General features: G+C 38.7%; 1 protein-coding gene across 1 annotated transcript in view; it reads left to right on the top strand.

The window, feature by feature from the left end:
• The window catches only part of arhgap24 (Rho GTPase activating protein 24), a 96,824-nt gene that overhangs the window by 14,865 nt on the left and 65,464 nt on the right, over positions 1-16,495 (top strand). Inside the window, exon 2 of the mRNA XM_085359867.1 lies at positions 2,795-3,010. Coding sequence (XP_085215993.1) covers positions 2,810-3,010 — 201 coding nt within the window. The 5' untranslated portion in view covers positions 2,795-2,809. The remainder of the gene's footprint in view (positions 1-2,794; positions 3,011-16,495) is intronic.

The raw sequence follows: 16,495 nt of genomic DNA on the forward strand, positions 1-16,495 counted from the left end.
TTCCTGCATGGGCCGACAAAAACACTAACTTTTCTTCTGCTTCTATTCCATTTGTCAGGTAATTTATAGATTTAGTAATGGCTATGCATTTGTACGGCAATTTATTACCCCTGGACTGGGCCACAGTGTAATGTAAATCTAAATGGTATTTCTACTGTCAGCCAGATCCAAGATATTCACATTAAGAAAGGGCTGAGTTATTTACAGTTTCAATTCAAAGTTTTACCATTGGTTGGTCCCAGCAGTGCTGTTAGCTGTGCCCCATGCAGGAGGCATAAAAATGTGGGGCTATGGCTTCATACTCCTAATACAGCAGGTGACTCTATGAGCATATCAGTGAATCTGGAGTGACTTTTGATATTACTGGTTTTTCTGTTTATTTGTGTGCTTGCAGACTGGCCAACATGATGACGAATAAATGCATGCAGGGAAACAGAGATTATTCCCACCAATATTAGTGTTAGATGAGCCCACACCATCATTTTTCTCTGAATGAACTGATCTCTTTGTTGACAGAAAAGCCCTACTCATGCTTTCCATGTATTCATCTAGCATGAAAGTGGAACAAAGACGAACTTGAGATGGATAAAAGATAATAAGTAGGTTGTAGTCACCGCACTGCAATGGGAAAACAGCTATTTTCTTCGAGGAGTGCAAAGGCGCGAGTATGCTCGTGCATGAACGTGCACTGGTGACATTCTTACCTGGACCGAACCAGAGAGAGTTTTGAATTCGCCAGCAGCCTGGCTGCACTTGCTCCACTGCTGCCTGGAAAACTGCAGAGCTGCTTCTGGTCCACATCTGGTCCACATCTGGTCCATGTGGGATGGTTGGACATTCACCAAGCCAAGCACAACCAGAGCCACTGATAACATGGCAGTGCTTATAGCTGACAGCAGCAGTCTTAGCATATGTCAATGATGATGCAGGTGTGTATATTTATAGTAGTTATAGGGTACATTAATATGCAGACTGCACTGACCTGTATTACACAGATGTACAAATCAATATATTTTGATAAATAAAATTTGCTTCTGAGGACTTCAGGTGGGCTATTTATCTTTTTGTTTTGCAGACATGTTTGCAGACATGAAATCTGATTTAAGCTTGCACGTAACATTTTTGAGATACACATCATTGATGTTTGACGTGAATGATGTGTATCTCAATATAATGTATCAACACTATGGCTAGAAGTTTCCAAAAATTGTTTTAATGTGTTTATTCTGGACAAAAACAAGAGAAGACGATCTCAGGATCTCTCCAAAGCATATTTCTGTCAATTTAGCTCAAAATAAATCCACAAACATGTTTGAGGCACTTGCTTTTGCGCATGCACTGCACACCCGTCTCTCTTTGCAAGAACAAACAGTAGCGGGTCATCATCCTCTGATTCAATTTTTCCTGGTGTCGGTTTTCCAATACTTTTATACCTTGGTGACATCACTCAGATTTGGTGGGAAAATGTCAAGATGAGAATGTAAAAAGTGCAATTTCAGTGACATTCTGGCACTCATTAGTTGATGTGCTTTCAGCATGTTATCCACAAGCTCAGCAAGATTCTCTGCTCTGATATTGCCAAGACAATTCTGTGCACAAATGTTTCCCATTGCTGCTGATTCAGATGGCTTTAGCATTAGTTCACAGATTTCAGGACCAACAAAAACACCTTCTTTCACTTTGGCTGCATTTTGTGGACAGTAAACTTATTTCTTAAAGGCTAAAATGCATCACTGTTTCTGCCCAGTCATTCTAGCCGTCCAATTCTGGGAAAATCATAACTTTTAAAAAAATGGGATGAAAGAGATGAAAATGGTTTGTTAACGCACAGGTGAAAGTATACCAGCAGCAAAATGCTTGTGACCAGTTTGATCTTTTAGGTACCGCTAACTACATTTTTTCATTTGCCTATCTTTTAACATATTGTAATCTTGTTGACTTGTTGTTGTCTAAATAAATCACAAAAATGAGAATTGTACACAAACCTTTGACTTTGTACAAAGTGATTTTAATTGCCTAGCTGCACCTTAATAAAAAGTCTAAAGCCATGTCAGCAGGTCTGTAAGCCTTCAGTTTTTGAACACCAACAGCGACATGCTAATGCGGTTATTATGACAAACCATTTACCGTTTTTTTTTTTATCATCTTAGTTTAGCTTGCTACCAATGCTAGTCAATAAGCACTAAATGGCCGAAAGTATTCTCTATTTAAACCTACTTAAAGTGAAGTGCTTCACATTATAAATAAGGTTCAACAACTCAAATTGTACAAATGGATCAAACTAAAATAAAAGCAAGCCTCCACATGTAGGTCTGTGGTCAGGTCAGTTCACTGTTATAGAGAGGCATCTGGCTATGAAGACCTTTAAAAGGCATCAGCAAAATGGCAATGCATCTTGCCAATTGCAACTTCAAGAGATTGAGGCACTAAACGTAGGAGAGATAAAATATAAAACTGGGACAAGATCAGACCTAGCAGGCCAACATGTGTAGGTGGGTGACACACTGAATAAGATAAAAGAGATTTGAGGTTTGGTCTGTGGACACTCAACTCTGTCTGAGTGCCTTAAGCTTCACATCCAGCAATGCAGAGGTCTGTACGATAAGCTTATAGGTTAATATAAATCACAACCCCCCCCCCCCCCCCCCCCCCCCCCCCGACAAAATATATTAAAACTTCCATATCCTTCTAATGATGATTGACATCTTGCAAAAATACTGGTGCTGTTTGGTTTGTGTCGAACTTGCAGCTTCTGTGAGTTTAATCAATCTGGAACTCTTTTGCTTGTTTGCAGGTTGGAGTAGCTGTGATGGATGACCAGTGTGTGTCTCATGGCAGTCCTCATCACAGCGGAGGTCATGTCAGTACTGAGGGTCAAAAGTTGAATGTCATCAGGTGTGGGTGGCTCCGGAAGCAAGGAGGTTTTGTCAAAACGTGGCACAGTCGCTGGTTTGTGCTGAAAGGGGATCAGCTCTACTATTACAAAGATGAGGAGGAGACTAAAGCTCTGGTAAGACTGTGAATGTACTAGAAGATGAACTAACATAAAAATTGTGGCATGCACCCACACATATGCAGATGATAGTTCTCACTGTATGATGATTGAGTTTTTTTTGGATCAGACAGCTCTTTGGCTTATGACCAGACTGTATGTAAAAGATGGGTGTAGCATCTGTGAAGTTTGTTTTATGGGCTCTGAAACCTTAACCTATGCACCTAGGGTCATAAGTCATTAGCTACTGTAAGCATGGTTTGTTAGCAAGGTGCGTTCCTACAGTCATATGAAAAATGTGAGTTTTTCACAAGACTCTATGCAGTCCTGTGAAAAACTAAAAAGTAATACTTTTCTATATGACTATCAGTCTCCCACATCATTGTGGAGGAATTTTCGCCCACTCTTATTTACTCTAATTTACAGCATCGCTTCAGTTCTTTGAAGTTTGCAGACATTTGTTTATACACAACACTCTTATGGTTCCACCACAGCATTTCAATCAGGTTGAGCTCTGGACTTTGACTGTGTCATTGCAGCACTTTAATTCTTTTATTTTTCAGCCATTCTATTGCAGACTTGATGCTGTGCTTGCATGTGCTCGATCCAGTTTTAGCAAAGCTTTAGCTATCAGACAGATGGCCTCACATGTGACTCTGGTACACAGAGGATGGTCAATTCAGTGACTGCAAGGTACCCAGGTCCTGTGGCTGCATGCCCAAATCATCACCAATCTACCGCCACGCTTGATAGTTAGTTGAGGTGTTTGTGCTAATATGCTGTTTGGTTTTCACTAAACGTGGCACTGAGTTATATGACCAGACATCTTTGGTTTGTTCCGTCCACAGAGGTTGTTGCAGAGGTTTTGTGATTTGTTCAGATCCAACTTTGCAAACATAAGCTACAGTATACTCCCATGTTCTTTTTACAGAAGAAAAAGCTTTCTCTTAGCAGCACTTCCAAATAAGGCCTACTTGGTCAGTTTTCTTCTAATTGTACTATTATGGTGTTTAACATTTAACACACTAACTGAGGCCTATAGTCTGAGATGTAGCTATTGGGTTTTCTCTCAGCTTTGCAAGGGTTTGACCTTGGAGTGAATGTTCAGGGACAATCCACATCCAAGATTGGCAGCTGTCTTGAATGTTTTCTACTTGTGATGAGTCTTTGGATGGACTTTAAATTATTTGGAAATGGTCGTATAGTCCTTCCCAGATTGATGGGCAGCAACAGTTGTTTCTCTAAGATTACTGCCGATGCCTTTTCTCCTTGCCACAACTTAAAGCTCCAGACCAGCAAACTGTCAAACATTCTGTTTTATAGCAGTGGTTACATTTCATGATCAAAAGATCAAGTGCATTTGATTAGCAGCACCTGGCTGTTACTTACCTTCTTGACACCAATAGAAGCAGTTTTGTTTTTTGTTTAACAGGACTGCATAAAGTCTTGTGAAAAAGGAAGCGTATGGGTGTTTCACACAGATGGATACATGCTGATAGTTCCTAAGTAAGATACAAATACAATAAAAGCATTTACTCAAAGCAGCTTGCAACTGCCACTAATGATAATTCTAAGCCTCGGTGAAATTGAAGCCAACCCTCTAGAGCCGTCACAAGTGGTGATATTACTTTTCTTACTCAATCTAATGGGCCAGCCTCAATATAAAATGATGGCTGGCATACAGTGCGTCGCTATGAAGTCAGCCATTCAACAGTGGGAAATGTGCTGGAGATGTTTTGCTCACTTTAACATTACGATCAGATATGAATCTAAATATGTACTCTAAGCCCTGCTGTGGTGAAGTGTCTGTTTGTGCTTTCTGTATTTGCTGTATTTACTCACAGCACCACCATATTTCTTGTAGATACATGCTACAGTATAGCCAGGTGAGATGATAACATCGAGCTATGGTTCAAATGAGGTTGTTTTGACTCTCAAACCAAACTGTTTTCAGTTTGTCTTTATGGAAACACACACACACACACACACACACACACACACACACACACACACACACACACACACACACACACACACACACACACACAAATGGCTATCCTGAAATGAGAAGAGAGAATGAGTAACACGAGTTTTATGGCTATCTCTAACATTACTGTAACAAGGAACTCCCTCTCACTTAGCATGTGCAGACTGGAAAAAGAAGCTGCCAAAATACAGTGAAAGAGAGCGAACATTGATTCCACAAGTTGAGTTCATTAAGAAACTTGTTTAATTTCTTGAATTTGATGAAAGAGTCAATAGTCTTTTCTTGGTTGTCAAATACAATGATGCTGGATAGCAACTTGTTATTAAATACTAGTTCATAAATACTCTAAGAGTGTGTTTTATGAGTAGCTTGTCACGTCATATTCCTATCATGCCTTTAATCTTTATATCAGTTAGCAGATGTTTCGTGTTTTGTTTTTTTCCTCTTTGCAGTTATTTTACACCAGAGCTTACTCCTATTTGGCAAATACACAAAAGACCACATCCTTTTGTAATATTTATTCCTACCAAACAATATCTCCTTTTTTTCCTGTGGAAACTTGATCACTTGTGCACAATTGAAATCTTTATTCTGCTCATCTACCCACACTTCTTTGCCTGGCCAATTTTCCAGGAAACTGAGCCTCAGCCAAACCCAAGAAACAGCAGCAGCAGAAGTCTCTAAAGGTTAAAGCTCCAGACCTGAAGGTGGGCCACAGGCCAGATACAGGGGGAGGAGAGATTTTCTTTCTTTTTTTCTGGGAAGGCCAGGTTTTGAAGCTGTGTCAAGAAAAAGAGAGAAAACAGTTTTCCTGAAACAACTTGATAATTATATTTATCATCATGTTCTCAGAGAACTTATTTGTAATGTCCCTACAACTCCATCTACCTGTGGAATACTCTTCTTTGGTTAGCAACTTTCCATTCTTGCCCTACTTCTAAAGCTGTAATAAATTTCAGCTACTTTTTTTTTTTTTTGCAGAGAATGGGAAATTTCTAGTGAAACTAGGTCAGGTACAGAGGAGTGTGCTCAAAGTCCTCAAATCTCCATGACCTCCAAAGCAGAGAAGCATGTAAGAGCACAAACAGAACACTCCAAAAAGACAGCGTACCGAACAGAATACAAGATAACCAGTGTAGCGTTTCCAACATCCCAAAAAGGAGGAATACCAGCGGGACAGAGAGGAGACAGAAAACTGTCAGAAACAGGTTTGGTTTTGCTTTTTGTGCCTCGAACGCTGATGTTTAAGATCAGGGCAAAAACACAAACACACAAGGTGCACTAAGATCCTCCACTTTACTTAGACTATATGTGGTGGAGTAATATCTACCCACGCTAACCTATTAGCCACATCCAACAGAGACGCAACTGATTAATTCTCTGACATGCTGTGATCTCTCCATTACCCATCACATTAGCCTAATTGCTGCTACCTCAGAGGACACATGAACATGTGCTACTTTCTGTTGGCTAACAATTTGTTGAACGATTAGACAGGAAAATATTACATACAAATTACATATTTAACTAGCTTCTGGCACAAACTGAATCTACATTTTATGAAAACAAAAAGCATTCATTATGCTATTCACATATAAATATAAAGTCTCACAATAAATGAATTTAAAGTACGCACAGTTTAAAAAAAAGGCGGGGGGACAAGTTTGGAAAATAGCAGCATTTAGACACAATGGACTGACTGCTTTATCTTTACTTACAGTGGACACAATGCGCTAGCACTGCACTCTTAAGCAGTAAATATTAGTTGCTAATATTATGAAGAATTATGGGGAGGTTTTAACACGGAGACTTACCAGAAAAGTTGGCAAGTGATTGCTTGTAATTATGTAACTAATCACAGTATGACTTTTCTGTCTATCTTAGGCAGAGTGCTAGGTTTCAGTGTCTATTTTTGATACTGAAAGCCTAACAGTATTTATGATTAGTGCCTCTAATCCTTTTGTTACTCTAACCAAACAGCTCGAGTTGTCATATCAGTCCTTAATCCTGCAAGAACATTGGGGGGGTTTGGCTCTTGGGACCACTAGAGTCAAGTTAGAACCATAATGCCACCAGTTAAACTAGCATTACCTGACTGGTTGTAAGTCGTAGCTGGCTGTTGCTGGCAGTAACCATGAAAATGACTGCTAAACTCCTAGTCACACTGTCGAGCGGTCAGTGACGCTGGGGGGAAAAAATGTGTAATACCCAACCGGTTGGCAAGCGGTTGCTGGAGGTTGTTTGCTGTTGCTACGTGAAACTGGTAGCAAAGAGGTAAACTATGCTGCACCAAAAACCTCCTTGAGATGGCTTTGGCGGCTAGCAGATTGCCATGGTAACCCTTACTTTGCTGACTTGTCTCCAAATACTCACTAGCTACTCACTAAGTGGTAGTGAAACTGTGAGAACAATTTGCCTTCAAAGTAAAAATCTGTACTCTTTGAAACAGGTTGGTTTCAGTGGTAAAGCACAACTTTTACTTTGGAAGTGAAGATTCCCCGATTCGGGTTTAAGTCGCTCTCTTCATAGCTTCTCTGCTGCTCTGCAAGCACCTGTCTTTGCAGCCAACTCGGTGTCCGCCATGCAACCTGTTTTTGCAGATCTCGATGGAGTAGTTGGGTCTTTTGAGATTCAATTCTGAAAGTCAAAGCTTAAATAGCTAAACTTGGAATAATCTTTTCAATTATGAAGTCAGAAAGCTGTAGAAAAAACATCAAGTAATAAATAAAAAAAACAAAAAAATGGGATTTCCTCAGAATGGCTGTAACATGTCGTCATGTGTGATGCACTAGGACTTTATACCTGACATACCATTGTTTTGTTTTCATGCAGTGAACATTTTATAACATTTGTTTGATTTCCAATACTGCAACTCATAAGAATTCTGATGTTTTTAGATACTGTAACATTATCTGAAAAATTACTGCTGATGTAGGCAAACATGTTGATGCTATACAGTTAGGCCGAACCTCTCTGAGTAACAGGAGGAATCCGAAGAATGGGTGTCAGATGGAGGTGAAGGGTCACGGAAAAGCATGGGTACAGGGTACAGCACGTGTAGGATTAGTGTCGATATGCCATCTGCCTGCACTTACTCGTCTATGAAGGAATACACACGCACAAGCCCGCATGTACACACTTGCATTCTTAGATGCACACATACATTACTCGGATTTCATCTGGCTGAGCCATAAACAAAGACGCTATTCATGCGGTGGGTGAGATTGTATGATTATTGTAATTCAAACCACTCAGCCTTGTATCTATATGCCAGGGATGTAAGGAAAGTAGCATTGTGAATGAATGAGAGAATTGTGAATTAATACGTTGAAATGATTTAATGTTTTAAGAAATGAAAGACATTAAAATTTCATAAGTTTATTATGATTTTAGCTGCTGCACATCTTACAAGTTAGTTAATATTCATAGCATGTAGGGGGCACTTCTGGAGGCAGACGAAATGAGAAGTAGCTGGATTTAATAAGAAATTGCATCATATCAATAATGCAGCAGTGCAGTTGTGTACTAAAAGTCCTTTTGTTTTCCCTGCTTAAGCTGAAAACCATTTGACCTTTGCATTTAACTGGAGTAAATAAAACGCCACTGCAGTTCAGTAATTTTTCATTCTGCAACACTGTGTTACTGCTGATTTGATGACAATAGTAACTCTGTAGCCCTCGTTTGACATTGACAAAGATGTTTTTGAGGCATCACAAAGTAATAAAAGCTTTTTATAGCAGGCAGGGTTCCAGCCAGTCACGTCAGAACCAGAGGAGATCTGATTTGCATTATATTTGAATGTATGAGGCATGTGAACCAAGAAGTGGACATTATCAAGACACCCTTGTGTGAACAAATTGAAAAGCATTGCTGACATCATCCTCTGGTAATAGACAAAAAATTTCCATTAAAGTGGTTCAATAAGTTTGCATGCATGGGCGTCTCTTTAAAATTACAGATGGGCAATAATATTAAGGCAAAGACATTTCCTTTAGCCTAAATATATTAAAGCATGAAAAAAGTTTATCATTAATAGAAGGCAGCCCCGTCCATTAGTATTCCTAGGCTGCATATACTGCATAGAAGTTATTTCCTTTAACTCCTGAAGGGTGACTGCATGTCTAATAAGCTCTGCAGTGATGGATGAAGAAGTCAATTAAGTCTCACTGGACTTGCAACAAGTTCCTGTAAGTTTTGTAGCCTAAGGACTTTTTCTATTTCTAATACCTGATGGTGCAAGAGGGTAAAACAGCGAATTTAAGGTGTGTGCAGATGTAGTGGTATTTGTATTGCTGGAGCAAAGCAGCTGTATGGAATATTTACTCACGTCGAATCCCAACTCACTAAAAAACTGAACTGCAGAGCTTCTTGTTCTGTCTGTCTTAGAATGCTTCACTTTTCATTGGTCATAACACAGTACAGTAAGCACTGGCTCACATCTGTTGACTCATTATATTTCATTTATAGCTGTATCTTAACAATGAATTTGTAGATAAAAGGTGTGATTCACATTGATACTCCTAGTGATACATTGTTATTTTGTCCAAAATAAGGAGTCGATGGTTTACATTCAGTTCTAGACTGCAGCAGTATTCTGTAGTTTGCATGATGACTTGTCTGCAAACATTTGCCGTTTTAATGAATGAGGTGCAGTGAAACTTGAGGAAGGTCAATGCAAACCACTAACGGAAAAATTGGTCTTCCAAATAAAAGTTGAGCATTAGCACCACAATCAATCAACATTTCAAAATGAGCAAACTACGAGCAACTGTAGCAACCTGCTAGCAATCAAAGTAACCACAAGGAAAGGGGAACTACTAGCAACCACCTGCCAACCAGCTGGGGAACACAAACTTTCCCTAATGGCTGGTGGTTTAGAAATGGATTTCATAACAACAGAAACTACTACTTGGGAAATAAGATTTGCCTGTGTGACTGAGACATAACTTAATGGGGCGAGATACACAAATATTCCCCCTCAGTAAATTATTAAAATAAATGTGCAAAAACTGATTTTATAAAGTTTTTAACTGTTTTAGCACCTGTTTACATTAATGAATGTTGATTAGCTGATGTTCTGTATAATTTAGAGAACTCTCATTGATCTGGTTTCCCATGAATGAATAATAATGAATGGGTAAGCAAACATGTGGACAAGCTAACACACATTTTACATATGCTAACCACACGTGCTTTGTGTGAAGGTCATTGTTCAGTCAGAGCAAGGACCTGCTGGACAAAAATCCATATCAACAATATCAGGTTATAACATATTCCTCCCACCTGTCTCCTCTAAGACCCCCAAAGGAGATTTGAGGGCAGAATCGGATATCAGATATACTGAAAACTAGTCTTCACCTGTGGATGGTTTAAAGACTTTCTTTCTGCCTTTCACCTTAATAGGTTTAATTGGTATTTGCTCATTTTAACTTTGCTTTGCTGGGAGATTTTAAATCAAAATACTTGTAACCAATATCGAAACTCTTGCTTCTTTCTGCTTCCTCTGCCGTTCTCCTTTATTAAGCAGAAATGCCATCCCATTTTCTCTGCATTCTTTTGCAGTTTATACATCGAGTTCATCATCTTCACATCTGCCTAGTGAAGCTTGCAGTGTCAAATAAATCAAAACCATGCTTTGGTGGCTTTGGCCTAAAAACCGAATCAAGTTTCAGTCAGATAATTAATGCCATCAACTTTAGAGCTTAACAGTCAGCCGCTTGAATTGCTTTAACTTTAAATCTGACCTTGCTGACACAACTTTGAAGTCAAGCCGACTCCTGTCACGCATGTCACTTTTTCAGGGGCTGTTCTCTCTGCCTTCATTGTTACTTTCTTCTGTTTTTGAGAGCTGAAATATATGAAGTCACACTCATGAACATTTTACATACAGCTCAGCTCACAGCACTGGCAATCTGTATTACATTTGCATTGAGAAATAATACTAAAAAGTGCTAACTTCTTCTTTAAAAAAAAAAAAAATGAAGCTATCTCAGTGGTGTTTAAAATTATGCACAGCTATGTCATTTTTAGTCTTGAGCATGTTCGTACTTGTACATATATCATTCACATATCTCTGGAACCGTATGTTACTCTGTTTTCTCAGCATGCCATGTTATGTCTTTCAGTTGTCATAGTTTGACTTTTTTATCTATTGATCTGACAAATATGATCTGTATAGAGGATAAAATCAGTATGGGCAACGTGCCGCTGACCTCATTTCCATCTGCCTCATTCATTTCCTGTGGTACTCCAAACCACATATGTTATCAGTTTATCTTCTATGATACACTCTAAAGGCTTTATAGGTCCTTCATAGTATCCACTTATCTTCAAGTCCTGGGAAAGGCCATCTTGTAAGAATTCTGGTAGTCTGCTTTGAGCTGTCTGAAACCTTTACGCATCTGCTTGTCTCATTTGTTTAATAGAACAAAGCTGTGATAGTGAAGCTTGATTTGTGGGCTGTAGACAGCTTTTGATTTTCCTGCTGTCGGGGCATCCAGAGAAGGATATTGGTAACAGATCACACGTAGGAGACATCCAAACTGTAGTACAAGCATAGCTGATGAGCAGGGATATGTCTTCTCTGTGGTTGGTGCAGCTGTATTCTGTTTTTTTCTTTCTCTCTACTTAACAGTGGAATATATAATGCGCTGCAGTACAAGGACTATATTGAGGGCTATAGCTGCAAAGTAATTTCACAGGAAAATGGTTGAACAGGAAAATACCTTCTGCCTTTGTGGTTTGTAGACTTTGCAAGCCAAATATCTCCTGCACCTGTGTTCTAGTGTTAAAGGTATAGATACAGGATGTTAAGGCAGACCTGAATGGACTGAAATAGACTTCAGTGGCAACATGTAAATGAAATATAAGATACAATCTTTGTCCTATTATTCGCTGGTATTATTGTGCATTATCTCATTCTAATGCCTTGGCTTGTTTTAGCAACATGATGCAAAGACAGGTGTATGACTAATTACCTTAAATTAGACCCTGTAACTTAATACAAGGTAGCTGTCATAAATGTTGTTAATGCTTGCTCTTTTTGTATATGAACTGCAATTAACGATACAAAGAGGCTCCTTTGATAGAATCTCCTTTGCCAACTTCTTGTGATTTTTCTTCAGCTTATGAAGATGGAGGACAAGTTTGACTTCAGCAGCATGTTCTTGCAATGTGGGCGTATTTTTAGGTCTTTGCAAAAGATAAACGCATAAACTAATGCTGTTGTCTGACTTTAATAGGGTTACATAATGAAATTGCTGCTTTAATGAGGTTAAGTAATGTCACTGACAGACAGCCTACACTGTGGAGGAAAACAGTTGTTAGAGTTGTTTTGTGGATCCTGGAAATGATTTTGTGATGCAAATAGTTATTAGATATGATCTTGTGCAAAGAGAACTGTGTATGTAGCCTATAAAAAGTATTTTTTTACTTTACTTTATTTTACCATAGTTTTACCATAGTTGATGGAGTACACCCGTAAAATGTAACTTGTGTGTACTGTTTGCTTTTCAGTATTTCCTTATGTTCCCTGGAAGTGATGATAATGTAATTTGCAGTTACTGCTTTTCCTAAAAGTATTGTTACTTTAGGCAGAAAATACTTTACTCTATATAACTTTGGTTATGTGTTGTAAGCTCTATGGATATGATAAAAGGTATTCAGCAGCAACAGCAGTGACAGGTATTCTTAAAATTAAATGGCAGGGCGTAGTGTATGCCTTTGTGGGAATTTACTGTTAGTGGCATGACATGTTTTTAAATGGCCCTGAGCTTGTGGTAAGCAGACATGCTACTGTCCCTGCTCGTCCATATTTTCCACCCCTATAGCTCCGTTCTATACTTTATTAAAACCTGTGATTGATATCTCAGTTCTAACAAAAACTACAGTGTTTATACATTTTCAGACTAATTTTATACTATTATTAAAGATAATAGCTTAAAATCCGTAGGTAACTTTTCCAGCAATCGGATGCATTGCATCTAACATACGGTTGTTTTTTAACCATTAAATCGCCTTTGCTTTGTAAGTCACCAATTTAGGTTCCTTGTGGTAATTTCAGTCTATCATTTATCCTGTCTAATTTCTCATATTACTCACCCAACGTTAATTTGACAAGTAAATAAAAATTAATGAAGAAGTTTCCCATTTCCCTCTAGTTAACTGGCATATTAATATTTATGAGGGTTATGCAGTCACAGTTGGTGGTTTTTATTATATAGTTGCTTTTGAATGTGGGACAGTGCAAGAAATACCTGTTGTGTAACAGTGGAATAGTGACATTTATTGCATTATTGAACCTTGCAGCAGGAAAAACATTAGTAACTCTTTGCCCCTTAAAAAAACTAGAACCAGAAATGGTGAAGAATAAATACATACATGGTCAAATTAATGGATACATATGGTACTCTAGAAAGGCAGACCCGTTGTAGGTCTCCAGCTAAGCTCCAGCTGAGTTTGATTTGCTGTAAAAGGTTAGCCAGGCTGGAGAACACTATTGTCTACAAAGTCAGTTGAACAACAAGACAAATAATGAATTACCTGTTGCACCAAAAACAGATGGCAGCTTGACTTCACTCTTAAGCTTTTATCTGAAGCAGTTGATTCTTCTCACCAGCTTTGAATGATTCCTTCGTGTTATGCAGTGATTCTGAGAAAGTATTTCAATATTTTATTACCGTAGTAGTGGTATTGATATTATTATCAGTAGTAGTATTTAGATTTTAAATATTTTGTTTATATTAAGTTTGAAATATTATTTTTTTCCTATTTTATTTCATCCTCAAAGCTTTTATATCATACCCTCATCTGACACTTAATTATAACAAATTCAACTATGTCATTGCATTTAGCTATGTAGATGTGGTCAAGACGACCTGGTGAAGTTCAAACTGGGCATTAGGATGGGTAATTTAAGTGACTCTGAACATGGTGGTGTTGTTGGTGATGTGAGCAGGTTATATGTACAGAAGGCTCTGCATATTTCAGAAACTGGTGATCTACTGGGATTTTCCAGCACAACAATCTTTAGGATTTATAGAGAATGGTTCAAAACAGAGAAAATATCCAGTAAGCAGCAGTTCTCTGGGTGAAAATGCCTTGCTGGTGCTAGAGGTTGGAGGAGAATGGCCCGACTACTGAAGAGGTATGCAGGAGAGCATCTCTGAGAAGGCACTGAATCGGGAAGCAGAAGACCACATTGTTGCACCTTGTTGAATCCATGCCATTAAAAATTGAGACAATGTAGCTGTTTTCAGAAAAAGAAATCTCACTGCACCTTACCTAGTACGAATCCTAAAAGACTGGTACTATGATAGCACTTGTGTGGTGATTATTAGGCTGGTAAAGTCACAGATATTTGCTCGCTCCTTTTAATTTACTGAAGAAGCCAGAGGTAATTAATGAGACAGCCAATGGTAAGGGGCACAGAGAGGACATTCACCCTATAACCTCAATAAAAACAAACATGGCACATCAGCAGGAGTAAGCTGTTGGGTTTATGACCAACAAATCAATGTCACATGTGGAAGGTAATAGCTGCAGTTTTTACAGGCTGATCTGACCAGCAGGACCAACTGAAATTTCTGTACTCTCTTCCATTAAATGGAAAAAAGGCCGCAGTCAGTGTTCTTGTATTTGCTTGCAGTCTCAGAAAACACATGAAATTAGATTTCAGTTGGAGGACACTGTTGGACGCAGCCTCAGAAAAAGCCTCCTGGAGGCTGAGCTGCTGCTTACAAGCCTGAGCCTCCTGCTGTTGCTTTGCTCATATGGATTTCTCGGAGTCACTTTTGTCCCATATGTGTGTGCGTGGCTTTTTGTTTGGGAATAAAAGATAATTGGTTTTGTGTCATTGCACCGATTCCAAAAGTGACCTCATTCCACTTAACAACAATGTAAAAATGCACAAAACACCCCGAAATAGGTTGGGTTTTTGTCTCGCGCTGGGTTGGGCCTGGCAAACGTGCTCTTTGCTGGGTAAATATTACTCTGCCTGCGGTTGGGTTTGTCTGCAGCAAACAACAGGCCACCAGGGAGGATGCATGGAAAGTGTGGCTGCGGCTTAAAATGGAGGAGAGGAGTATGTGGTGTTGTGGTTTTACGTTATAGAAAGGCTTAACAGGCCCTTGTCTTTTTTTCTGGGTTTTTTTAAATGTGACACGCATTTTTTTTTAAAAATCTCTCCTCAAATGCACACTGTTTATCTAAATCGTCTCTCATTTCCCTCAAACTAAAACAATGTTTACGAAAGGAACCTCTTGAAAAACCTTTTAATCCTGATATATTGAAGCTAGTCATATTGTCTTGCTGACAGCCACATCAGTCGAGTCCATTCCTTTATTTCCCTCTCTTTTGAACATCTTTATAGCCTCCTTCAAAGCGCTTCATCTGGGGCCTCAGGTAGGGTTTCAACTTCCTGATTGTCACAGTTATGGCTCATTAAAAAGTCCCCTTTTCTCTCTGCGAGCAGGAAGGAAACTGACTCTCTCTCTGATCATGTTAATGTGCACAAGTCCTGAGTACTGACGTTGTCACTTCTGCACATCTTGTCTGCGTTAGCATTAACCCACAAAGGGGTCACTTTAATGACTGTCAGATGCTGCACTGTGCCATTGATGTCCAACTTGTTAATGAACACAAGAAGTCACTGAATCAGTTGGAAAGGACGAGGTAATCTGAAAAGAATATTCAACCACATAATAATTACTGGCACTAATCTGTCATTCTGTAAGAAATAACTTATGTAAGCACCTGGATGCTAGTTGGTAAGTTTACTAAACTGCATGAATTTATGGTGCAGTATCATTTGTGAAGCCAGTGTCATGGTCCTGGGGCTTGGATCCAGAGTTTTGAGTTTTTGGATTTCTTTACTACTTAGTGTGTTCTGTTGGTTTTCATTGTTCTTAGGTTTTCTGATTGAGTTATATTGAGTTTATTTATTTGCCTCTTCTCAAGTCTCTTACTGCTGGTGTTTGTTATTTGTTGAGTTCTGATATAGTACTCTGCAAAGGTCTTGAGCCACGCCTTGTTTCTTTACATTTCGCTGCCAGGAAATCAGACTTTTTTTTCTTTTCTTTCTTTTTTTAAGCGGTCTTGAGCAATAGTTCACCAAATGTTCTCTTGTTGAAATATTTAACACTGACCTATGAATCATACAAGCATAAAACTGCCACCTAATTCAAGAGATTCACCAGTGTTGTGTCTACACATAACAGTCAACGTGACAAAGAAGCAAAGTAAATTCTGCCTTTAGGCACTTTGTGATAAACAGTCTGTTGCAAAAACACATACTTTGTTTCAATTTCTTTAGGTGAATCTACAAAGAAATGCCAAATATAACACAATTTGACAGGCATGAAACAGTTTATCTGCACCGAGAAAGTGATTTTTAAAACACTATTATCTGAAAACCTGTAATATATCAGCATGGTGTCATTATAAATTTTAGGAAATTGAACAAGTAGAGGAAAAACGAAGTGTTAGGCTTTAAAAACTATCTGCAGCAGATGAACAGT

Source organism: Diplotaxodon limnothrissa, linkage group LG7 (assembly GCF_057381915.1).
Source record: "Diplotaxodon limnothrissa isolate DT_005_m linkage group LG7, D_limnothrissa_male_GT1.1, whole genome shotgun sequence".
NCBI lineage: Eukaryota > Metazoa > Chordata > Actinopteri > Cichliformes > Cichlidae > Diplotaxodon > Diplotaxodon limnothrissa.